Source organism: Polyodon spathula, chromosome 4, assembly GCF_017654505.1.
Source record: "Polyodon spathula isolate WHYD16114869_AA chromosome 4, ASM1765450v1, whole genome shotgun sequence".
In the NCBI taxonomy this organism is placed as follows: Eukaryota; Metazoa; Chordata; class Actinopteri; order Acipenseriformes; family Polyodontidae; genus Polyodon; species Polyodon spathula.
The window spans coordinates 681,836-706,966 of NC_054537.1; the positions used below are offsets into that span (position 1 = coordinate 681,836).

The 25,131-nt window shown below is 43.0% G+C and overlaps 2 protein-coding genes across 2 annotated transcripts in view; both read right to left on the bottom strand.

Annotated features, from left to right (window-relative positions):
* Nucleotides 1–3,088, bottom strand: part of LOC121314028 (1-phosphatidylinositol 4,5-bisphosphate phosphodiesterase delta-1-like) — a 43,535-nt gene extending 40,447 nt beyond the window's left edge. The window contains exon 1 of the mRNA XM_041246800.1: nt 2,895–3,088. Within this exon, the coding sequence (XP_041102734.1) occupies nt 2,895–2,925 (31 nt within the window). The 5' untranslated portion in view covers nt 2,926–3,088. The remainder of the gene's footprint in view (nt 1–2,894) is intronic.
* A 15,174-nt stretch (nt 3,089–18,262) lies between these two features.
* Nucleotides 18,263–25,131, bottom strand: part of acaa1 (acetyl-CoA acyltransferase 1) — a 33,621-nt gene continuing 26,752 nt past the window's right edge. Inside the window, exons 10-12 of the mRNA XM_041246806.1 lie at nt 20,682–20,737; nt 19,691–19,836; nt 18,263–19,258 (exon numbers count right to left, since the gene is read on the bottom strand). Of these exons, the coding sequence (XP_041102740.1) occupies nt 19,165–19,258; nt 19,691–19,836; nt 20,682–20,737 (296 nt within the window). The 3' untranslated portion in view covers nt 18,263–19,164. The remainder of the gene's footprint in view (nt 19,259–19,690; nt 19,837–20,681; nt 20,738–25,131) is intronic.

Consider the following 25,131-nt stretch of genomic DNA (forward strand, 5'->3'; position numbering starts at 1 on the left):
TGAGGATGCAACATCGATAATGGATAATTGCAAAGCATATGACATGGTTTATTTAGATTTCCAGAAAGCTTTTGACAAAGTCCCGCACAAAAGATTAATTCTCAAACTGAACGCAGTTGGGATTCAAAGAAACGCATGTACATGGATTAGGGAGTGGTTAACATGTAGAAAACAGAAAGTACTGATTAGAGGAAAAACCTCAGAATGGAGTGTGGTAACCAGCGGTGTACCACAGGGATCAGTATTAGGTCCTCTGCTATTCCTAATCTACATTAATGATTTAGATTCTGGTATAGTAAGCAAACTTGTTAAATTTGCAGACGACACAAAAGTAGGAGGAGTGGCAAACACTGTTGCAGCAGCAAAGGTCATTCAAAATGATCTAGACAAGATTCAGAACTGGGCAGACACATGGCAAATGACATTTAATAGAGAAAAGTGTAAGGTACTGCACGCAGGAAATAAAAATGTACATTATAGATATCATATGGGAGATACTGAAATTGGAGAAGGAATCTATGAAAAAGACCTAGGAGTTTTTGTTGACTCAGAAATGTCTTCATCTAGACAATGTGGGGAAGCTATAAAAAAGGCTAACAAGATGCTCGGATACATTGTGAAAAGTGTTGAATTTAAATCAAGGGAAGTAATGTTAAAACTGTACAATGCATTAGTAAGACCTCATCTTGAATATTTTATGCAGTTCTGGTCACCTCGCTATAAAAAAGATATTGCTGCTCTAGAAAGAGTGCAAAGAAGAGCAACCAGAATTATTCCGGGCTTAAAAGGCATGTCATATGCAGACAGGCTAAAAGAATTGAATCTGTTCAGTCTTGAACAAAGAAGACTACGTGGCGACCTAATTTAAGCATTCAGAATTCTAAAAGGTATTGACAGTGTCGACCCAAGGGACTTTTTCAGCCTGAAAAAAGAAACAAGGACCAGGGGTCACAAATGGAGATTAGACAAAGGGGCATTCAGAACAGAAAATAGGAGGCACTTTTTTACACAGAGAATTGTGAGGGTCTGGAATCAACTCCCCAGTAATGTTGTTGAAGCTGCCACCCTGGGATCCTTCAAGAAGCTGCTTGATGAGATTCTGGGATCAATAAGCTACTAACAACCAAACGAGCAAGATGGGCCGAACAGCCTCCTCTCGTTTGTAAACTTTCTTATGTTCTTATGTTCTAAATGAGAAAGTTACAATGTTTTTTGTTTTTCTTTATTTATTTATTTTAAAAGCACTTAATTCTGTTATCTAGCCAGAATAATAGCATTATTATTTCATAACAGGAACAGTATTTTGATTGTTTTAATTATCCATTTCTCTTTGTCATGTTATTATGTATCAGAAATAAAATACATCCCACTGCAGCTACTCCATCCCTCAAACATAAAAAATATTAGCAGTAAAATACAACTACATAAACCCTCATATTAGTATTGTAAAGGTCTCGGGTCCCGCAGGCAGACGCATCACACAGGACCAGGCAATCCACACACAGGCGAAGCGAACCCGCGACCTCTGGCACTAAACATAGCGCCGATACCACTGTACAAGAGAGCCGGCTCCCTGCAAGGAGTGTGTATCGGGCTTGTCTTTGTGTGTGATTACATCACCTAGCAGCCCTGCTGCTGCCTTCCCCCGTGCACGCGACAGTATATTTCTTGATATTACTAGAATTATGATTATTATTATTTGTAGTATTATTGTTGTTCAATAACATTTTATTATTATTTTGTTACTTTATTCCACTAAAATTAAATATGTTTGTACATTTTTGGTTAACATCTCGCATTTTTATTTTTGCTTGCCAATCGTATTTAATATCAAATCTTATTTTTAATTGAATAGAGCCTTCTGATATAATATTGACATTAATAACATGACAATGTGTGCATTGCAGGGAGTCTGACCTCAAGTCAAAGACAGTTTGAATACCTGATCCTCTCATGGACATGACAGTGTGTGCATTGCAGGGTAGAGTCTAAAGTCTAACGGAAATTTAAGGAAAAAACTTTCACTGTCCTTGTACGTTTCATCAATACACGCTTCACTGTTACATTAATGGTATTCCTAACCAACCTGCTGGATTCTTAGTACCTCAACAGTGGACATTTGTATGTCAAATATTTACATCTCCTGCTATGTTTTCAACTACTCGGTATAACTATAGCACACCTGAACAAGCCCCGACTCTGGTGAGGGTGAAGGGGTTGACGTCGTGAACGAATCCAGTTCAAGGAAAGAACATCCCCTCGTTCCAGTTCCAACAAACTGGTCAAGTATGACACAGTGCCTGCCCTCGGTCGCAATACTGCCAGGTCTATACAGGCGGTCTGTAATTCTGGGCATTGCCTGGGTGTGTGCAACATTCACCCACAGCGAGGGCAAGACATTCCTCAAACTTACATAACCAAACCCTTCAACACCGCGCAACAGTAATCTAGGTTTTTAACCCACGAAACCGTTTTAAACACTTTCAGAACCTCGCAGTTTGTTTTTATGTCTACAAGTTTAGACTCATTTTAGAGATCCTATAGAAACACTGATGATGTTACAACAGATTCAAACTGCGCGTCTGTTGCAGCAATGTTGTGTCCTGATTTAGCCAAATTGTGCTCAATTTATGGTACAGGACTGGCATTTGGCAAAACGGGGTCGATCTAGGGTAACAGGAACCAGACCCTCGTGTAATGTCGCATAGTCATTCAAGAGCTGTCTCCTTCCTCATCCAGTGTAGGACAAGCAATGAGAGCAATGCCATTCTATTTGAATTCAGAGCTACACACATTCCATGTTAAACATCCTTTTAATTATGACAAACCAATACACAAGGTGGCTTTTGTATCTGCAGTTGTTTCAAAACTAAAATTGGAAAAACAAAACTTACCGTGCCCATTCGCGTTTTTGTTTGATTCCATCGTGTGCACTTTGGCGGTAATAAGATAATCTAATACTAACTCATAAAAACAGTTGCAATAACCTGGTGCAGTCAAGCAATGACCCCTTCGTTATTAGACAAATAAGAAGAGTGCAGGACGCGATGTTTCTCAGCAGTATCTCGACCAGCGTCTTTCTCACGTCTAGTGCAGTCAGTGTCATCCACCAGATCCACACCCATCGACTGGATTGCTATCAGCGGTGAAGCGAGTCACAGCATCAGCAGCCTGGCTTGGTAGACCTCTGCATGCAGGACGTGTAAAGAACTGGACTATATGAAAAAAAAAAAAATAGAAATACAAAAATGCAGGGGACCCTTTTCAGGTTTGTGAATCTTTTATAATAATAATAATAATAATAATAATAATAATAAAAAAAAAAAAACTAAAACCATGATCATGAAATATGTTTTAAATTTACATTAATTTATAACTTTAAACAATAACTCATACGTATAAGGGATATATTTATAATAATAATAATAATAAACTACCCTAAACTACATTCGCCTACCGACAGGTAAATTGCAAGAGCAGGTAGTCAACGAGGTAAATAGTTATCACTGTTTAACAGTTACATTATTTTCACTGTACGGACAGACACACCCCATCTTGGTTATTTGCCCCACTGTTGTTAGATACGGCTTCAAAACGTAGTGATGTAGCCGCTGACTTCACCTACACAAAGACTATGTATTGTGCGGTTGTGAGCGTTCTGCGGTCACAGCCCTAGCCCCTAGCTTTTGTTCTTTCAGTGATCAGGGACAATACTTTATTTCGTTGATCACATACCTGTATTATTCAAGCAAGGCACTGTTTTGGTCAGGATTGCTTGCATCCTTTCTAGGTATGTAGCGTGTTCCAACTCGAATATAACTTATTTCACAAAGACACACAGGAGGTAGAAGCTTCAAATGAAAAAGCATTTCGTTATTTAAAAAGTGCTTCGCTTAAAACAAACTTACGACATAATATAAACCTACAAAGTAGCCCTATTAGCGTCTTCCAAACTTAGCAAGTGACGGCCACGCCCGACCTTCAAACTAATTACCATCACTTGTTATACTGTGCACGCAGATAATGAATTAATTGCCTCATTCCCACAAGTGCGCTCCCAAGTGTCTCCGCTCTGCATTCCTCGATGGAACCTGAAAACCCAATACATCTGTTAACTAATCATCAGCTGCATTAATAAACTCCTTATACTCTTATACAAAAGTATCACAAAGCTCTATACAGTACATACAGAACAAAATGACTCTGTATGTGTGTGTATATCAGTGCGTCTGTGTGTGTCAGTGTGTATGTAGGTGTATCAGTGCGTGTGTGTGTGTGTGTGTGTGTGTGTGTGTATCAGTGGACAGGTTTATAGTGCTTTCTGGGTCAAAAGAGTCTCCACAAGGAAGGAACCTTGGACAAAACCTATCTAATGAGGACACAGGCCAAGTCCTTGTAGTGTTTAAACAGATATAAGCAGTCATTGTTTTCAAAACATACTAAAAGTGCCCAAATATATTGTTTGTTGTTGACTTTTAGCCTGTGCAGAGTTTTGTTTGACTGGAGTTAGGAATAGTGGTTAGGAATAGCCACCAATACAGATGAGCCCGGCTCTTTTGTATAGTGATTAAGAATACTGGCAGTGTACTATCTGCTTAATATACAGTAAGTATATCACCTAATGCAGCATTCTTGCAATGTTAATTTGACCAGTTATTTATAACAAGTGTCAAGGCTTGTTGGTAAAAAATTAAATTAAAAACTATTTTCAGTTTTGAATCAGCTTTGAAATACCTTGTCTCAATGTGCACAACATTTTTATAAAATAGTTTCTCCTATGTGATACAGAGAATTTCAACTTGTTTTCCCAATTAAAAAATGGTTTTAAAGGTTTTCATTAAGCAGTGTATAGTGCTGCTACATTAGCTTTACTGTACTCAACTGAGAAACACTAATAAACACACTGGCACTTGGGGCTGGGGTTAGGGTTAGGTATATAATTACAGAAGGGATGATTATCACTCTGTTGGCTATGAAACCGGTAAGCCGGTAACATGGGTGTACTTCATTTCTTATGATTAGAAACAGATTTGATGAATTTCCAATAAGGACACATAATGCAAAAACCCTGTCTCTGAATTTTTCTAGTTTATCACATTCGTATTCAATGTATCTAAGTTTTTAAATTATTTTTATGCTTGCAACATTTTCTGGAGTGAAGTATTTTAAGAGTCATTGATTTCACTAATTAGACATTTAAAATGATACATAACCACAGTGTCACAGCATACCAACAGCACTGTCATCGTCCTCCAACTTTCATTATTGCAATTAAGAGGTGACTTGCTTACAAACAAAGGGGTTTTATCAGTTCCTCACTCTGTGTCTCCCCTCTAAAAAGACTAAACAGAGCCCTGTCATTTGAAAGGAATGCAACACTTCTTGCTGGACAGGCTTCGGTTATGCCTAGTTTATTTATTTTTTGTTATTCGCATCAACACCTGAAATAATTCAAACAGCAACAGTGTATTTGGATTCATTGCAGAAGATTTTTTTTTCTCCCCATTACTCATTCAATATTGCCAGCACATAGTTGCTATTGATGTCGACAATGTCAAAACTATGGAAATCAAACCTCAAACATAATACAGTAGCATGAGGAAGAAAGTAGGAGGAATTAACGTCCGACTAAGGAGTCACTTGACTTGCTCTGATTATTTTGCTGAATAACAAGTTTATGAACACATTCTTCGAGATACTTGCAAAACTGCATTTTTATTGTCTGAATTAATCAATGTACTGTGGTTTTAGTTTTGTTGTGAAGAAGTGCCGTCATGCAGCGCGGGTCTAAATAAAACTAGTCATAATTCAAAGATGAAACACATATTTTGTTTCAAAGTGGAAGCCCTCCCCACAACTTTGAATTTCATGGTGCGTAAGAAACACGAACAGCTGATGCCTTTCATTTCAGAGCTGGGCGCCCTGATTCATATTAACATGTTGTTCTAGAGGAAGTCTTAGGGTGTTATTACATTACCACATCATGGGATTTGAATGAAAGAATCTGGAAAAACCTGTTTTGGTTATAAATCAAATGAGCTGTATAGCTGAATGCTATTGTTGCATTTTCTGTACATTTATCAGTTCACATGGTAATGCTTTGTCTTTTAAGTTAATGTAATAAAAATAAATAATAAAATAAATACACGGTTTTTATGATACAGTATATATTTGTATTAAATGAAGTACTCTGCGGCAGTGGAAATAAGACTAATTGCATAACAGTTTGATCCATTCCAGGTTTCAGTATGACTTTAATAAGACACACCTGAGTTTCTTACCATAGACTGTGACTAATCAAGCTTGTACTAAAACCTGGAAGTGAAACTGCTATGCAATAGGAGTCTTATTTCCATACCTGAACTGTATATTACCATAATATGTTGCCTTTATCAAATATGCCAACCTAGAGAATGCACCAACACTAACTGTATTTATTCTAATAAGGGTTGTATGGAACAACACTAAGGTGCTTTTGAAAATCTGGTAAAACTGGCCTCACGCTAACAGTAAGTGAGTACATGCATGCAGCTTTCTATACAGTGATTATGACATGTTTCATTATCTAGTTTAAAATAATCCAGAGTTATTTATCCACCCAGTTGTTTGCAACCATGCTTGGACTTGGTGAAAAACTATATTTGTGGCAACGTCTTAGTCAATCCAGGTCTAATTTTTGTTTTGTAATTTTTTGTGAAGAAAATAGTCATGTGATCAGAGCTATTCTATTTTAAACTTCTCTGTTTTGCCTTTTGTTCTGAACTTTAAAAAAAAAAAAGTGCTTCCATTTGTGTCTTCTAGTCCGACTCACTGCTCCTTGTGCTAAATTTGAAACAATGATTTAAAATACTGTACCACATGTTAACAGTTTTTATATGTTTTAACAAGCAAAGGAGATGTATACTGTCCAGTGAGTGCTCTGATCTTTGACACATGCAGTATTGGTCTGAAAAGATCAACACAAGCAAGCCCTCAAACAATCCTCATGCTCTCTATATGTTTCTTCCTTGCTAGGACATCTCCCTCAAACAATCATCACACTCTCTATATGTTTCTTCCTTGCTAGGACATCTCCCATTTATTTGCCAGCATCTTCAAGGATCTGTACACCACTGACGTTATAGGAAAGGACACTGTAGCCAACCTTGAGAAATCATGCAGGAGAGGCAATAGCTACCATGACAAATACGTGGGGGAGCTTCAGAAGGTATCTGTTTAGAGGGCTGGAGCTGGAACAGGCTTCCCATCATGTACTGACCCCGTCCTGGGGGCTGCTTCACGGTTTTATTATTGCCCTCTCTTTTCTATTTTCATTATTTGCAATAAGAGTCAAGTGGTTCAGGCTCTGACTAGGTGTGAGATCTTGACACATGAAACTTTAGTTCTTACATGCAAGACATTGGCAATTTGGGATTACTTTATTACCTGGACCTTTTTGAATAGGCTCAACAATAATGGTGCTCAACAAGCAAGCAGATGCCAGATCAGTACAACTCAGACCTGTACTATATTAGACATTACAAATACTCGTCTCAGTCTTTTAGTGCTTGTATATTTTAGAACGGCTGCCTGGTTTATCATTGTCTGTTCTGTGATCCCCAATCAGGTTCTTTCAGAATACAACAGGAGGATTGCAGAAGCTGACATGCTGGAGCAACACATCATCCAGGCCCGAGCTCGAGCCGCAGCTCTGGAGGAGAGAGCTCTGAACAGGGCCATCGAGGAGGCGGGTGAGACGTCTACCACAGGCTGGGCCTGCCTCCCGGTACAGTATAGCAGTCAGGACTGTCCTCAGCCTGGGTGAAGGGGCACAGCTCTGGAGGAGAGAGCTCTGAACAGGGCCATCGAGGAGGCGGGAGAGACGTCTACCACAGGCTGGGCCTGCCTCCCGGTACAGTATAGCAGTCAGGACTGTCCTCAGCCTGGGTGAAGGGGCACAGCTCTGGAGGAGAGAGCTCTGAACAGGGCCATCGAGGAGGCGGGAGAGACGTCTACCACAGGCTGGGCCTGCCTCCCGGTACAGTATAGCAGTCAGGACTGTCCTCAGCCTGGGTGAAGGGGCACAGCTCTGGAGGAGAGAGCTCTGAACAGGGCCATCGAGGAGGCGGGAGAGATGTCTACCACAGGCTGGGCCTGCCTCCCGGTACAGTATAACAGTCAGGACTGTCCTCAGCCTGGGTGAAGGGGCACAGCTCTGGAGGAGAGAGCTCTGAACAGGGCCATCGAGGAGGCGGGAGACATCTACCACAGGCTGGGCCTGCCTCCCGGTACAGTATAACAGTCAGGACTGTCCTCAGCCTGGGTGAAGGGGCACAGCTCTGGAGGAGAGAGCTCTGAACAGGGCCATCGAGGAGGCGGGAGACATCTACCACAGGCTGGGCCTGCCTCCCGGTACAGTATAACAGTCAGGACTACCACAAAAAAGCCTCTTGTCTCTGGAGGCCTTGTGTTAAAATGTGGCTTAGCAAAGTGAGTTTGATGGTACTGATAGATCCACAGCTAGACACATGGAGCGTACCGTCACCGTACAGAACTGGTTTAAGAAGTTTGATGAATGATTTCTCTTTACCTTCATGAAGCATCCCAATCCATGGTGCTGCCAGAACTACTGAGCTTTGAATGAAAGCCATTATCAGCAGATCAGATGAAAATAGTCTCCTTTACTGTTGTCTCCATAACAAGTATGCCATTAAAAAGGTTCCCTTCTATTGTTTTTCAAATAGATAACATAGAGTGGAGGCAGATTTTGTACTGCTGGCCTTTCTGAAGGACAGTTCACTTTTGGTAGAGTGGTACACCCACTATCTGTACATAAAAAGATTATTATTTCTAGAACAGTGTGCTGCTTTTTATTCTATTAGACCAAGTGAGTATAACAGTGGAACGACTTCCACTTGGATAGGTTGATCAATATATGGAGGCAGACCTCCTTGTTGTCAGAAATGGGGAGAGAATCAGGTTATTACTGGTGTGTTCAATTGAGCTCTTTGGAAATCAGCATTATTGACAAAGGACAAGGTAATTAAACGTGTCCTGTGTATCTTTCCAATTGCAGTTGAGTGGCCCTTCCCGGTGGTGCGTGGATAATAAACTCTTGCAAAACACAACTTGATCTGCCCAGAGGACTGTATTAAAGAGCAGCCATTGCAGACGACAGCTCCCAAAGGTAACTGGCTCACCTTTGACTGTTACTTATATCTTGAGGAAAAGCACAACCAGAAAAGAACTATGCAGTGGCTCTCAAAAGTATTCACCTCCTTGGACTTTTCCACATTTTACTGTGTAACAACATGGAATCAAAATGGATTTAATTAGGAGTTTTTGCCACTGATCAACAAAAAGTCCATAATGTCAAAGTGAAAAATAAAGTTGTTCTAAATTAATTACAAATATAAAACAGAAAATAATTGATTGCATAAGTATTCACCCCCTTAAGTCAATATTTGGTAGAGGCACCTTTGGCAGCAATTACAGCCATGAGTCTATTTGGATAAGTCTCTATCAGCTTTGCACATCTGGACACTGCAATTTTCAACTCTTTCCGCATATTCTCAATTGGATTGAGGTCTGGGCTTTGCCTGGCCCACTCCAGGACACTGACCTTTTTGTTTTTAAGCCACTCCAGTGTGGCTTTGGCTGTATGTTTAATCCATTTTGATTCCATGTTGTAACACAATAAGAATGTGGAAAAGTCCAAGGGGGGTGAATACTTTTGAGAGCCACTGTACATAATTCTATAATTAGTGCTAATCACTGACATTCAGGAGTATAGATCTTGTATAACACTAACCCCACCATTCCCACTGTCATCTGCACATATTTAATCAGTTAATATTCATTTTGCTGATGTCAGTGTATAGGTTAGGTAACCTGCTTTTCAAGTCTGATTGGTTGACCTGTTTAAGACTTTTTTAATGATAAATCTAGATTTAAATATTGCAGCACTAACATGCATAAATATGCTCTATCTTTGTTCACATTGTTTCTATTGTATTTGTCAGCATTAAATCACACACACATTGTCTAGAACAGCCCAGGCCTGAAGGTGTTGGGCCATACTTGAACACCCTGGAGTGTGTGATTGTGCTTTAAAAGATGCTCTTGGTGATATTAATACCCACATTTAAAACATTAGAAATGGTTCACCTTCCTCTGGTATAGTTCCCTCAGCTCTTAAGGTCGCTGTGGTAAAGCCTATGCTTAGAAACACATTTTGGACCCAAAGTCCTCAATAAGTATAGGCCAATCTCCAACCTACCATTCTTAGATAAGGTTCTAGAGAGAGCTGTTGCAAGTCAACTACAAACATTTCTAACTCTTAAAGGTATGTTCGAGACGTTTCAGTTTGGTTTTCATGCTGCACATGGCACCGAGGCGGCCCTTGTCAGAGTTGTGAATGATCCGCTGATAAGCTCTGACTCGGGTTTTCCATCAGTTTCAATTTCAGTCTAAGCACTGCCTTTGATACTGTAGACCATTCCATCCTACTGAATCATCTTGAAAAGTGAACATATTACCCCTGTTTTGGCATCTTTACACCGGCTCCCTGTGCAGTATAGAATTGATTTTAAGATGTTCCTGTTAACTTACAGGGAACTTACCCTGAATGGCACCCGGTTATTTGCAGAAGTCACTGGAGTGTGTTACTGCGCTTATAGAATGTAGAACTGCACTGGAACACCCTGGAGTGTGTTACTGCGCTTATAGAATGTAGAACTGCACTGGAACACCCTGGAGTGTGTTACTGCGCTTATAGAATGTAGAACTGCACTGGAACACCCTGGAGTGTGTTACTGGGCTTATAGAATGTAGAACTGCACTGGAACACCCTGGAGTGTGTTACTGGGCTTGTAGAATGTAGAACTGCACTGGAACACCCTGGAGTGTGTTACTGCGCTTATAGAATGTAGAACTGCACTGGAACACCCTGGAGTGTGTTACTGGGCTTATAGAATGTAGAACTGCACTGGAACACCCTGGAGTGTGTTACTGGGCTTATAGAATGTAGAACTGCACTGGAACACCCTGGAGTGTGTTACTGGGCTTATAGAATGTAGAACTGCACTGGAACACCCTGGAGTGTGTTACTGGGCTTATAGAATGTAGAACTGCACTGGAACACCCTGGAGTGTGTTACTGGGCTTATAGAATGTAGAACTGCACTGGAACACCCTGGAGTGTGTTACTGGGCTTATAGAATGTAGAACTGCACTGGAACACCCTGGAGTGTGTTACTGGGCTTATAGAATGTAGAACTGCACTGGAACACCCTGGAGTGTGTTACTGGGCTTATAGAATGTAGAACTGCACTGGAACACCCTGGAGTGTGTTACTGCGCTTATAGAATGTAGAACTGCACTGGAACACCCTGGAGTGTGTTACTGGGCTTATAGAATGTAGAACTGCACTGGAACACCCTGGAGTCTGTTACTGGGCTTATAGAATGTAGAACTGCACTGGAACACCCTGGAGTCTGTTACTGGGCTTATAGAATGTAGAACTGCACTGGAACACCCTGGAGTGTGTTACTGGGCTTATAGAATGTAGAACTGCACCCACTCCAAAATCTATTGATAGTGAAGTGAATCAGGCAAAGAGGTTCCAAAAGGTGTAACACTTGCTAGCCAGTGAGATTGTTCCCTCTGTATTATAATATCACATAGACTTCCATGTTTCCAAAACAGGTGCTCAGTGTACATGCATTTAAACTACTGTGTTGTTTGTATCTATTTTTGTAAACTAAAACACTTCTGACAATACAGGTCCCAGTGTCATCAGACTGATGGAATTGCATGAAACTTTGCCTTTGTTGTATTGTTCTTATTAAAAAAATAAACCTTTCTAATGTTCTTTATTTAGGGAAATCAGCTGCAGGCTTTACCAATGTAACCTTGAGTTTCCATAGGCACGCCTGCACTGTGCTTCCACCCCATGAAGAAACTGCAGAGAGATTGCTGGAGGGGTCAGACCTTTCTCTAACTCTGCCCCCATCTCCTGAACACATGGAAAGGACAACAAAATCATCAAGCCAAGTAAGAGCAGGAGACTCCTCCACCAGTGGGGTTGGGCTCAAGTTGCTGTTGCAGTTCAAACACTATTTGTTAAAAGTACTGTATGCAATTCAGTGTGTGCTTGTATAAGTATAGTTCTAAATAGGTCATTGTGACAGGCTGGCGAGTGGATAGAGGCCCAGAGACAGACTGCAGTTCAAAAAAATACTACTTTTATTAACAATCTAACACAAAATAAAAGGGCACAAGGGCCAAAACAAAGGTATTTAAGCAAAAAATTGAAAGATACAGAACAAGACTTACAAAAATAAAGATTTCCAGGCTGGGCGATGCCTTCACTGGATCCGAAAATACAAAAATCACAAAACCAAAAACCAGCAAGCACAAACACCAGCTTGCTTCCTCAGCTCCCTCCTCTTTAATGGGAAGCTGAGGCTTCCTTTTATGTCAGGTGGCTGAGTGCTGATTGATTGTTAATTACTCCAATCAACCCCAGCCACCTGAACACAATAAACCCAGGCAGGTAGGGGAATTTAACCCCATCCCTGCCAATTTATAAAGGGCAGAGCTCTGGTCTGCCACAGTCATAAAAGTGTTTAAAACTTCCATGTGCTTTCTCAGGTTAAAGAAAGCACCCTGTATACCGGAGCCCAGTTATTACTGAACTGCACTGCACCCGTGTTATCCAGCAGTCGTCTGTTGCAGTTAACACTGGTCTTGTCTTAAGTTGAGGTTTGCTGAAAGTGACCCTGTGTACCTTTTCAGAAATGGAGTGTGGCCAAAAAGCCTGCGTGGAAGGATGAGATGAATGAAAGTCACCGAGTTCAGGAGTGAGCAGACCTCGCTAACCTTGATAAGCGCCACAACTTTATAAAGAACCCCCGCTTCCAATCTCCACACATCCAGCGCGGTGGAAAATCCCTGATCGTCCCCCCAAGAAAGGTGGAGAGGATGGTGGTGGAGGAAAGGTAACAGCGGCAAGCCTCTGATTGGATCCTTCACTGTAACAAGTGCACTGCACCTGCTAATAACTGCCTATCTGTCTGAGTGCTTATCTGTCTGTTAATAACAGGGGTTTTGGGGAGTCTGAAGGAAGCTCCACTTCACACAGTATGATTTTTCAACATTCAACATTTCATTACTGGAACAACCTTTGCAGTACAAAAAAATGCTAGTAAATCTAGATGTATATGTGGTTGCTATTGCTGTGAACCTGAGCAGATATATTTCCACCGAACCAAACACAGTTTTTTTCAAAAATAAATGTAGTCATTGCCAATTTTTTACCCTGTTTTTTCTCCCCAGTTTGGTATGCCCATTTATTATCTGTATCCTTGGCTTACTGCTTGCAACCCACCCACTGGCTCAGGGAATGGAGGCTGGAGCATGTGTCCTCTGAAATGTGCTCCTGCCAATCTGTCATTTTACATGCTGTGAATCCACAGCAAGGCCACTAGACCTATAGTGCTGGAGGACAACACAGATCTGGAAGCTCCACTGCAGAACCACAGGTGTCACACTGCTGTGTAGTGAGCCATGGATTCCCCTGCTGACCTAAGCCCTCCCTACCTGGGCAGCACTTTGCCAATTGTGTGCCGCCCCCTAGGAACTCCCGGTCACAGTTGGCTGTGACATAGCCTGGATTTGAACCTGAGATCCCCAGGCTATAGGGCACATCTGCATGGATCGCCTTTGCTGGATGCACCACTCGGGAGCCCCCTCCAAACAGTTTTGTTTGTAAAAAAATCTATTGACATTGTAGTCAGTCTTCCCCAAGTCTGCTTCCAGTAAAGACATGGGAACAGTGCAGCCTTCAAAGCTCACGCTACATTTCTTTTCTACAACTGCTGCACTCATACAGCCTCTTATTTGAGCAACCATAACCAAATCAGCTGACGCCCACAAAACAATCCTGCAATGCCCATGATCCTATCTAGATATATGTATATATGCCAGCTTTTATATGCAACAGGAGCATTTCCAATATACCATGATGACACAGGGGTTCTGTCTTCATCTTGCTATATAAAGCAGGACTCTCTTCTGTTGTAACCATGTGAACAGGTTAGGCGTCGGCACCAATCCCAGTGTCTATCTTTTCATATGCAAGTAGCCCCTCAGGCACTGATACTGAGCTGTGGTCTGTATGAAAGCCAGGGTTTGAAATGATGTAATAGGGGCGTACTCCGCCTGTCTTGCCATGCAGTGCTTGGGTGAAAGGTGCTTTTATCATGTTATGTTTTTTTATTTCACCCACAGGGATCCCTATGAACCCATTCAAGCTTTTCTTGCCAATCCCCCTGTGGTGTTCTTCACAAACTATCGAGTTGGTCAGATTTATGAGGTGGGGTTATAGTGAAGGCTCATTATTAATCTTTTCATTCCTGGTGGGACTCAGTTTTAGCACAATATCTCATGTTAACACTTGCCATCAGAAATCACGTTGGAACCTCACAGGACTCCTAGTTCCCAGTCTGAGCGAGTGTAGAAATACATGTAAAAATAATGTCCTTTTCTCATCTATACTCAGTAAAGGAGTTTATTCTTCAGCTCGACTAAAATAATGAATGACTGCAAGGGTTAACCTGAAAGGAGGAATGTGGGACAGAGTAAAGTGATATGATACGTTAAAGCACAATGTCAGTCTGTATAAACTGTAGCCTTAGAAAGATTTACTTTGGTATTCAGAAAGAACAGCAACGTGTAATAAAGCACAGTAAATTCAGTACATTGTAACTATGCATGATAGAATTGGAATAATGTTTACACATGTATTTACTATGTAACTACTGTGTAAATACACAGTAATCAGAGACACTTAATATAAAGTGTTACCGAAAAGAAATAGACAATTACAGAACAGTAATCCATCTCCTCAGTCTCTGTGCTGTTAGCAGGTCTCTGTTTCTCTGTTCTAGACCAGTGTGGAACTGCGAAATCTGACCTCCAGCAGCCGCCCCCTCCGGGTCATCCCCCCCTCCACTCCACACTTTGCTGTTGGTCTTGGTGAGTTCACCCCCCTCCACTCCACACTTTGCTATTGGTCTTGGTGAGTTCACCCCCCTCCACTCCACACTTTGCTGTTGGTCTTGGTGAGTTCACCCCCCTCCACTCCACACTTTGCTATTGGTCTTGGTGAGTTCACCCCCCTCCACTCCACACTTTGCTGTTGGTCTTGGTGAGTTCACCCCCCTCCACTCCACACTTTGCTATTGGTCTTGGTGAGTTCACCCCCCTCCACTCCACACTTTGCTGTTGGTCTTGGTGAGTTCACCCCCCTCCACTCCACACTTTGCTGTTGGTCTTGATGAGTTCACCAGAGCTCCAGAGCTCCTGACTGTGACCAGGCTATATTACCTGGAAACAGGAAAAGCAGTAACTGGTTACAGCTGTTGAAAAACAAATGACTGCTGACATGATACCGACAGTAAAGCCCTGCTCCCTGACTGTGCAGACAGTAAAGCCCCGCTCCTTGTCTGTGCTAACAGTAAAGCCCTACTCCATCTGTGCTGACAGTAGAGCCCTTCTCCCAGTCTGTGCTGACAGTAAAGCCCTGCTCCCTGACTGTGCTGACAGTAAAGCACTGCTCCCTGACTGTGCTGACAGTAAAGCCCTACTCCGTCTGTGCTGACAGTAAAGCCCTGCTCCCTGTCTGTGCTGACAGTAAAGCCCTGCTCCCTGACTGTGTTGACAGTAAAGCCCTTCTCCCTGACTGTGCTGACAGTAAAGCCCAGCTCCCTGACTGTGTTGACAGTAAAGCCCTTCTCCCTGACTGTGCTGACAGTAAAGCCCTGCTCCCTGACTGTGCTGACAGTAAAGCCCTGTTCCTTGTCTGTGCTGACAGTAAAGCCCTACTCCGTCTGTGCTGACAGTAAAGCCCTGCTCCCTGTCTGTGCTGACAGTAAAGCCCTGCTCCCTGACTGTGCTGACAGTAAAGCCCTGCTCCCTGACTGTGCTGACAGTAAAGCCCTGCTCCCTGACTGTGCTGACAGTAAAGCCCTGCTCCCTGACTGTGCTGACAGTAAAGCCCTGCTCCCTGACTGTGCTAAGAGTAAAGCCCTGTTCCCTGTCTGTGCTGACAGTAAAGCCCTGCTCCCTGACAGTAAAGCCCTGCTCCCTGACTGTGCTGACAGTAAAGCCCTACTCCGTCTGTGCTGACAGTAAAGCCCTGCTCCCTGACTGTGCTGACAGTAAAGCCCTGCTCCCTGACTGTGCTGACAGTAAAGCCCTGCTCCCTGACTGTGCTGACAGTAAAGCCCTGCTCCCTGTCTGTGCTGACAGTAAAGCCCTGCTCCCTTACAGTAAAGCCCTGCTCCCTGACTGTGCTGACAGTAAAGCCCTGCTCCCTGACTGTGCTGACAGTAAAGCCCTGCTCCCTGACTGTGCTGACAGTAAAGCCCTGCTCCCTGTCTGTGCTGACAGTAAAGCCCTGCTCCCTGACTGTGCTGACAGTAAAGCCCTGCTCCCTGACTGTGCTGACAGTAAAGCCCTGCTCCCTGTCTGTGCTGACAGTAAAGCCCTGCTCCCTGTCTGTGCTGACAGTAAAGCCCTGCTCCCTGACTGTGCTGACAGTAAAGCCCTGCTCCCTGACTGTGCTGACAGTAAAGCCCTGCTCCCTAACTGTGTTGACAGTAAAGCCCTGTTCCCTGTCTGTGCTAACAGTAAAGCCCTACTCCCTGTCTGTGCTGACAGTAAAGCCCTGCTCCCTGACTGTGCTGACAGTAAAGCCCTGCTCCCTGACTGTGCTGACAGTAAAGCCCTACTCCGTCTGTGCTGACAGTAAAGCCCTGCTCCCTGTCTATGCTGACAGTAAAGCCCTGCTCCCTGACTGTGCTGACAGTAAAGCCCTGCTCCCTGACTGTGCTGACAGTAAAGCCCTACTCCGTCTGTGTTGACAGTAAAGCCCTGCTCCCTGACTGTGCCGAGAGTAAAGCCCTGCTCCCTGACTGTACTGACAGTAAAGCTCTATTCCTTGTCTGTGCAGACAGTAAAGTCCTGCTCCCTGTCTGTGCTGCAGCTTGTCCCACTGTGTGCGCACCTCACAGTGCCAGTGCTGCAGCTCTCCCCCCACGTACACGTGGGACAGACCCGGGTTCAGGAAGTGTTCCTGTCAAACACAGGCGGCTCCAACAGCTACTGGACGGCTCCGATAGGTAATGATGAACAATTACATTATGCTGTCTGCTGGCTTTCTCAGAGGAGTGAACTTAGTGTGCAAGTGTGATGAGTCAAAGGGATTTCGGTCTGTGATTCAGCCTCCCAACAGTAGATGGCATCAAACCAACTCAGGATTTCCCTTACCAAGATCTCGTGACCATGGCAAAAATCATCTTTTTAGGGGCGGCACCTTGGTGAGGGGCGGAAGTACGAGTATGTAAATTCCAGCCACTGGAGTCAAGTGAAGGATAAGGACACTTGTCAGTTGGGGATTGGTGTTCCACTGACTACAGAGGCGGGACATTACATACTAAAGGGAACGTACTACTGTGTTCGGGGTTGGTCCGAAAGTAAAATAGGAGGAGTAACGGGTGGAGGGAGAGACTAGTTTGGTGCAGCGGGATTTTTTGAAAACACTAACATTTCTTTTGTCTTTTGTTTGTTTATGTATGGTTCGCCACGAAGACGATTAAAGATGAGTTCTCACGATCCGTTTTGGATTTCACCCCTGCACTCCTTCCCTCACACCGTTTTGTTTTCTTTTGTTATTTAATTATTTATTTGTGTATAGATAATAAAAATTAATTATTTTATTTCTGTACACATAAATTACTGTCTGGACACTCCATTTACTACTCTCTCACCTCACAGCATGAATAAGTGCATTTCACTTAATAATATGAAACTTGTAAGTTATGTAGCTATAACTAGTTATGTGAACTTGTAAGTTATGTAACTATAAATCAAGCTTCAGCTATGTAGAAATAATAGTTTATTGTAGTATTTATACATATAGATTGTGTGATTAGAGAAACTAGGATTTACTGCCTGAATTGTAGTACTTCTAAAAATAGCATGGCAGTTATTTACAAAGTATTTGCATTTGTTAATAACATGGAGTTGCTCCATTTTCCAGTGTCATATACCCAGTACCTAAATGTTAGCTGTCTTGATGAAGCTGGTTTGTTTGTATCCTTTGCAGACCATGGCGAGACCCCTGGTGTATTTGCAGTGTCTCCACACAGCGGGACTCTCGGTGCTCACAGCGTCCACGTCTCAGCCAGCAGAGTGGCACTTCAGATCAGCTTCACTGCAGGGTACTCACCGACAGGCTTGCTTAATGTTTGAGAATGAATCAGGGCAGGGGCACTTCTATTGCCTTGGCACATGGGCTGGTATCCTAGTTCTTCTGCAAAACAAATGACTAAAAACATCTAAGCAGGACACTACCCCTGCAGAGCTTTGAGAATGCCAAACTGGCCTGAACTGCTACAGAATCTAATGACTGATTAAGGATTCAAAACGTGCCGCCTCTACGCACAGCACAGCACACTAGCTCCTGATTGTTACAGGAGTGTTTTGATGAAATCTTCTTTTTGTTTTTCAGAGACAGCACTGAATATAAAGCCATGCTAACAGTCCACGGGATGCTTGGTGAAGGGCCAGTTACATTAGAGATCAGGGGGAGAGGATCACATGATGAAAGATTTGAATCCTTACTCACAGATACCTGCTGATGCAACAGAGAGGAATTCACCGCAGTTCAATTTCAATGGGATCCTAATTACTAACCAGACCCTTGTGCCTACCTGATTGAAGGCTGCTATTTCAGTGACGGCTACAGTGGAGGAATTCATTCTTCTCTGTCTGTTACTACTGTATTACAATTGAAGGGATTTGTAATTGAACATTTATACTTTACAATTCAGCTGTGACTTGTCATCTTTCTGTCAAGTGATTTTAATATCCATTAAACTTTATTTATAATTTATAAATGGTGTTATTGTTGTTTGCAGTTGCAAATGAAATGAAATTGCCAGTAACTAAACAATCTCGACACCTGCCCATTATACTTCTCTAACTTATCACTCATTAGTGTTGGTATTGTTACAAAAGGACAAACAATAACAATGCAATCAATTATATCAAACACCCTCTTCAGATCTCCATTGCTACAAAGTGCTATTGGTTAGTGCTAACTTGATTGCACTCTGAACTATACTTTCTGAAGATTTGATTGGTCTGGGTACTCAAAGACTGCAGCGGCCCCCATTCCAGTTCCGATACACATGGACACAACACCATAGGCCCTGAAAAGAAAGACAAGTTACTTGTTTCTGTGGGTTCACTGAAGGCAGTAAAATGAAACAATCTCATTTGTCATGTAAGTACTGAGAATTGAGGAACAGAGAAAGAGAAGCAGCATTGCAGGAGGGAGAGAGATATGGAAGCACTACATGTATACAAGAGGAATTCTCCTCCTCCCAGCGAGTGCTCTAAAGCTGAACAGTTCAAATGCATCCCCAGGTGATTTCTGATGTGTGAATTAACAAAAAAAAAAAAAAATTGCTGTGATACAAACAACTCAGGATCCAGCAAAGTTAAAGCAACATGTTTCTTGTAAACACTGTTCTGTAGCATTTGTCAAAGTATAAATGATTACTGGAAAGGCGTTACATTAACCTGCCCTGTATCTGCTCCTATGATCTGAGTGCCTGTAATAGTACTCTTTTTCACCTCACCTTCTGCCCCTGCGTTTGAGCTCATTGAGCAGCGTGACCACCTGTCGAGCCCCAGTGCAGCCCAGGGGGTGCCCCAGGGCAATGGCCCCTCCGCTGGGGTTCAGCTTGTCCAGAGGGATCCCCAGCTTCTCCACACAATACAGGGCCTGCAACAGAGAACAGAGCTAGTGCCCTGCTATATCCCCTTCGGTCACTGCGTGTACCATTGTACCACCTTACACTTTACAGCAAAACATCTACTTTATAATGCATCTTCTGTTTTTTCAAAGTTTTTTCAACTGTTTTCAGATTTCTAAAAAACCGACACCCCCACAGCACATCCTGTGAAACCTTGTGGTGTCGACTGGACTGACACGGGTAAAGAAATCCTCCAACATCGTTCTGTGAAAGGCCTGAATGATCCTTCGCTTCTACTTTAGTATCTGCTTGGAATGATGTGTTGTACATGTGGAGTATTAGTAAGGGGGAGATGCCCATCAGGGATTGCTCAAAGGCACTGTAGAGGCACCTTGTGGAGTATTAGTAAGGGGGAGATGCCCATCAGGGATTGCTCAAAGGCACGGTACAGCTCCTCTCCTTGTGGAATATTAGTAAGGGGGAGATGCCCATCAGGGATTGCTCAAAGGCACTGTAGAGCACCTCTCCTTGTGGAGTATTAGTAAGGGGGAGATGCCCATCAGGGATTGCTCAAAGGCACTATAGAGCTCCTCTCCTTGTGGAGTATTAGTAAGGGGGAGATGCCCATCAGGGATTGCTCAAAGGCACTGTAGAGCACCTCTCCTTGTGGAATATTAGTAAGGGGGAGATGCCCATCAGGGATTGCTCAAAGGCACTGTAGAGCACCTCTCCTTGTGGAGTATTAGTAAGGGGGAGATGCCCATCAGGGATTGCTCAAAGGCACTATAGAGCTCCTCTCCTTTCCTAACTTCCAACACTTAAGAGAGTTTGGGTCATTTTTTGGTAAAATGAATTTGTAAAGAATTGCACTCACCTGACTGGCAAAAGCCTCATTAATTTCAAATACATCAATATCATCCACTGTTAGACCTGAGGGAAACAGAAGGTTTCATGATTAACCAATCAAGAGTGTGGTAACCCTATTTACCATCATAAGACAGCATGGCCTTGTCCAGTAATACAGCCAAGTGAATATATGTACTGTAGAGGTGATCAGTGTGTACTGTAGACATGATCAGTGTGCACTGAGGTGTTTGGAGAGATGACCTGTGTGCACTGAGATGTATTGGAGAGATGACCTGTGTGCACTGAGATGTACTGGAGAGAAGATCAGTGTGCATTGAGATGTATTGGAGAGATGATCAGTGTGCATTGAGATGTATTGGAGAGGTGATCAGTGTGCATTGAGATGTACTGGAGAGGTGATCAGTGTGCACTGAGATGTATTGTAGAGGTGATCAGTGTGCACTGAGATGTACTGGAGAGGTGATCAGTGTGCATTGAGATGTATTGGAGAGGTGATCAGTGTGCACTGAGATGTATTGGAGAGGTGATCAGTGTGCATTGAGATGTATTGTAGAGGTGATCAGTGTGCATTGAGATGTATTGGAGAGGTGATCAGTGTGCATTGAGATGTATTGGAGAGGTGATCAGTGTGCACTGAGATGTATTGGAGAGGTGATCAGTGTGCACTGAGATGTATTGGAGAGGTGATCAGTGTGCATTGAGATGTATTGGAGAGGTGATCAGTGTGCACTGAGATGTATTGGAGAGGTGATCAGTGTGCATTGAGATGTATTGGAGAGGTGATCAGTGTGCATTGAGATGTATTGTAGAGGTGATCAGTGTGCACTGAGATGTGTGATCAGTGTGCACTGAGATGTATTGGAGAGAAGATCAGTGTGCATTGAGATGTATTGGAGAGGTGATCAGTGTGCACTGAGATGTATTGTAGAGGTGATCAGTGTGCACTGAGATGTATTGTAGAGATGATCAGTGTGCACTGAGATGTATTGTAGAGGTGATCAGTGTGCACTGAGATGTATTGGAGAGGTGATCAGTGTGCACTGAGATGTATTGTAGAGATGATCAGTGTGCACTGAGATGTATTGTAGAGATGATCAGTGTGCATTGAGATGTATTGTAGAGATGATCAGTGTGCACTGAGATGTATTGTAGAGATGATCAGTGTGCACTGAGATGTATTGGAGAGGTGATCAGTGTTTATTGAGGTGTATTGTAGAGATGATCAGTGTGCACTGAGATGTATTGTAGAGATGATCATGCACTGAGATGTATTGTAGAGATGATCAGTGTGCATTGAGATGTATTGTAGAGATGATCAGTGTGCACTGAGATGTATTGTAGAGGTGATCAGTGTGCATTGAGATGTATTGTAGAGGTGATCAGTGTTTATTGAGATGTATTGTAGAGGTGATCAGTGTGCACTGAGATGTATTGGAGAGATGATCAGTGTGCACTGAGATGTATTGGAGAGGTGATGAGTGTGCATTGAGAGGTATTGGAGAGGTGATCAGTGTTTATTGAGGTGTATTGTAGAGATGACCAGTGTGCACTGAGATGTATTGTAGAGATGATCAGTGTGCATTGAGATGTACTGGAGAGGTGATCAGTGTGCATTGAGAGGTATTGGAGAGGTGATCAGTGTTTATTGAGATGTATTGTAGAGATGATCAGTGTGCATTGAGATGTATTGTAGAGGTGATCAGTGTGCACTGAGATGTACTGGAGAGGTGATCAGTGTGCACTGAGATGTATTGAGAGGATCAGTGTGCACTGAGATGTATTGGAGAGGTGATCAGTGTGCATTGAGAGGTATTGGAGAGGTGATCAGTGTGCATTGAGATGTATTGTAGAGATGATCAGTGTGCACTGAGATGTATTGGAGAGATGATCAGTGTGCATTGAGATGTATTGGAGAGGTGATCAGTGTGCACTGAGATGTATTGGAGAGATCAGTGTGTATTGGAGAGGTGATCAGTGTGCATTGAGATGTATTGGAGAGGTGATCAGTGTGCACTGAGATGTATTGGAGAGGTGATCAGTGTGCACTGAGATGTATTGGAGAGGTGATCAGTGTGCACTGAGATGTATTGTAGAGGTGATCAGTGTGCATTGAGATGTATTGTAGAGAGGTGATCAGTGTGCAGTGTGAGAGATGTATTGGAGAGGTGATCAGTGTGCATTGAGATCAGTGTATTGTATTGAGATGATCAGTGTGCACTGAGATGTATTGGAGAGGTGATCAGTGTGCACTGAGATGTATTGGAGAGGTGATCAGTGTGCATTGAGATGTATTGGAGAGGTGATCAGTGTGCATTGAGATGTATTGGAGAGGTGATCAGTGTGCATTGAGATGTATTGGAGAGGTGATCAGTGTGCATTGAGATGTATTGTAGAGGTGATCAGTGTGCATTGAGATGTATTGTAGAGGTGATCAGTGTGCATTGAGATGTATTGGAGAGGTGATCAGTGTGCACTGAGATGTATTGGAGAGGTGATCAGTGTGCATTGAGATGTATTGGAGAGATGATCAGTGTGCATTGAGATGTATTGTAGAGGTGATCAGTGTGCACTGAGATGTACTGGAGAGGTGATCAGTGTGCACTGAGATGTATTGGAGAGGTGATCAGTGTGCATTGAGATGTACTGGAGAGGTGATCAGTGTGCACTGAGATGTATTGGAGAGGTGATCAGTGTGCACTGAGATGTATTGGAGAGATGATCAGTGTGCACTGAGATGTATTGGAGAGGTGATCAGTGTGCACTGAGATGTATTGGAGAGGTGATCAGTGTGCACTGAGATGTATTGGAGAGGTGATCAGTGTGCACTGAGATGTATTGGAGAGGTGATCAGTGTGCACTGAGATGTATTGGAGAGGTGATCAGTGTGCACTGAGATGTATTGGAGAGGTGATCAGTGTGCACTGAGATGTATTGGAGAGGTGATCAGTGTGCATTGAGATGTATTGGAGAGGTGATCAGTGTGCACTGAGATGTATTGGAGAGGTGATCAGTGTGCATTGAGATGTATTGGAGAGGTGATCAGTGTGCACTGAGATGTATTGGAGAGGTGATCAGTGTGCACTGAGATGTATTGGAGAGGTGATCAGTGTGCACTGAGATGTATTGGAGAGGTGATCAGTGTGCACTGAGATGTATTGGAGAGATGATCAGTGTGCACTGAGATGTATTGGAGGTGATCAGTGTGCACTGAGATGTATTGGAGAGGTGATCAGTGTGCACTGAGATGTATTGTAGAGGTGATCAGTGTGCACTGAGATGTATTGGAGAGATGATCAGTGTGCACTGAGAGTATTGGAGAGGTGATCAGTGTGCACTGAGATGTATTGGAGAGGTGATCAGTGTGCACTGAGATGTATTGGAGAGGTGATCAGTGTGCACTGAGATGTATTGGAGAGGTGATCAGTGTGCACTGAGATGTATTGGAGAGGTGATCAGTGTGCATTGAGATGTACTGGAGAGGTGATCAGTGTGCACTGAGATGTATTGGAGAGATGATCAGTGTGCACTGAGATGTATTGTAGAGATGATCAGTGTGCACTGAGATGTATTGGAGAGGTGATCAGTGTGCACTGAGATGTATTGGAGAGATGATCAGTGTGCACTGAGATGTATTGGAGAGATGATCAGTGTGCACTGAGATGTATTGTAGAGATGATCAGTGTGCACTGTGATCAGTGTGCACTGAGATGTATTGGAGAGGTGATCAGTGTGCACTGAGATGTATTGGAGAGGTGATCAGTGTGCACTGAGATGTATTGGAGAGGTGATCAGTGCACTGAGATGTATTGGAGAGGTGTAGTGTGGAGAGGTGATCAGTGTGCACTGAGATGTATTGGAGAGATGATCAGTGTGCACTGAGATGTATTGGAGAGGTGATCAGTGTGCACTGAGATGTATTGGAGAGATGATCAGTGTGCACTGAGATGTATTGGAGAGGTGATCAGTGTGCACTGAGATGTATTGGAGAGGTGATCAGTGTGCACTGAGATGTATTGGAGGTGATCAGTGTGCACTGAGATGTATTGGAGAGGTGATCAGTGTGCACTGAGATGTATTGGAGAGGTGATCAGTGTGCACTGAGATGTATTGAGAGAGATCAGTGTGCACTGAGATCAGTGTGATCAGTGTGCACTGAGATGTATTGGAGAGGTGATCAGTGTTTATTGAGATGTATTGTAGAGATGATCAGTGTGCATTGAGATGTATTGGAGAGGTGATCAGTGTGCATTGAGATGTATTGGAGAGGTGATCAGTGTGCATTGAGATGTATTGGAGAGGTGATCAGTGTGCATTGAGATGTATTGGAGAGGTGATCAGTGTGCATTGAGATGTATTGTAGAGGTGATCAGTGTGCACTGAGATGTATTGGAGAGGTGATCAGTGTGCACTGAGATGTATTGGAGAGGTGATCAGTGTGCACTGAGATGTATTGGAGA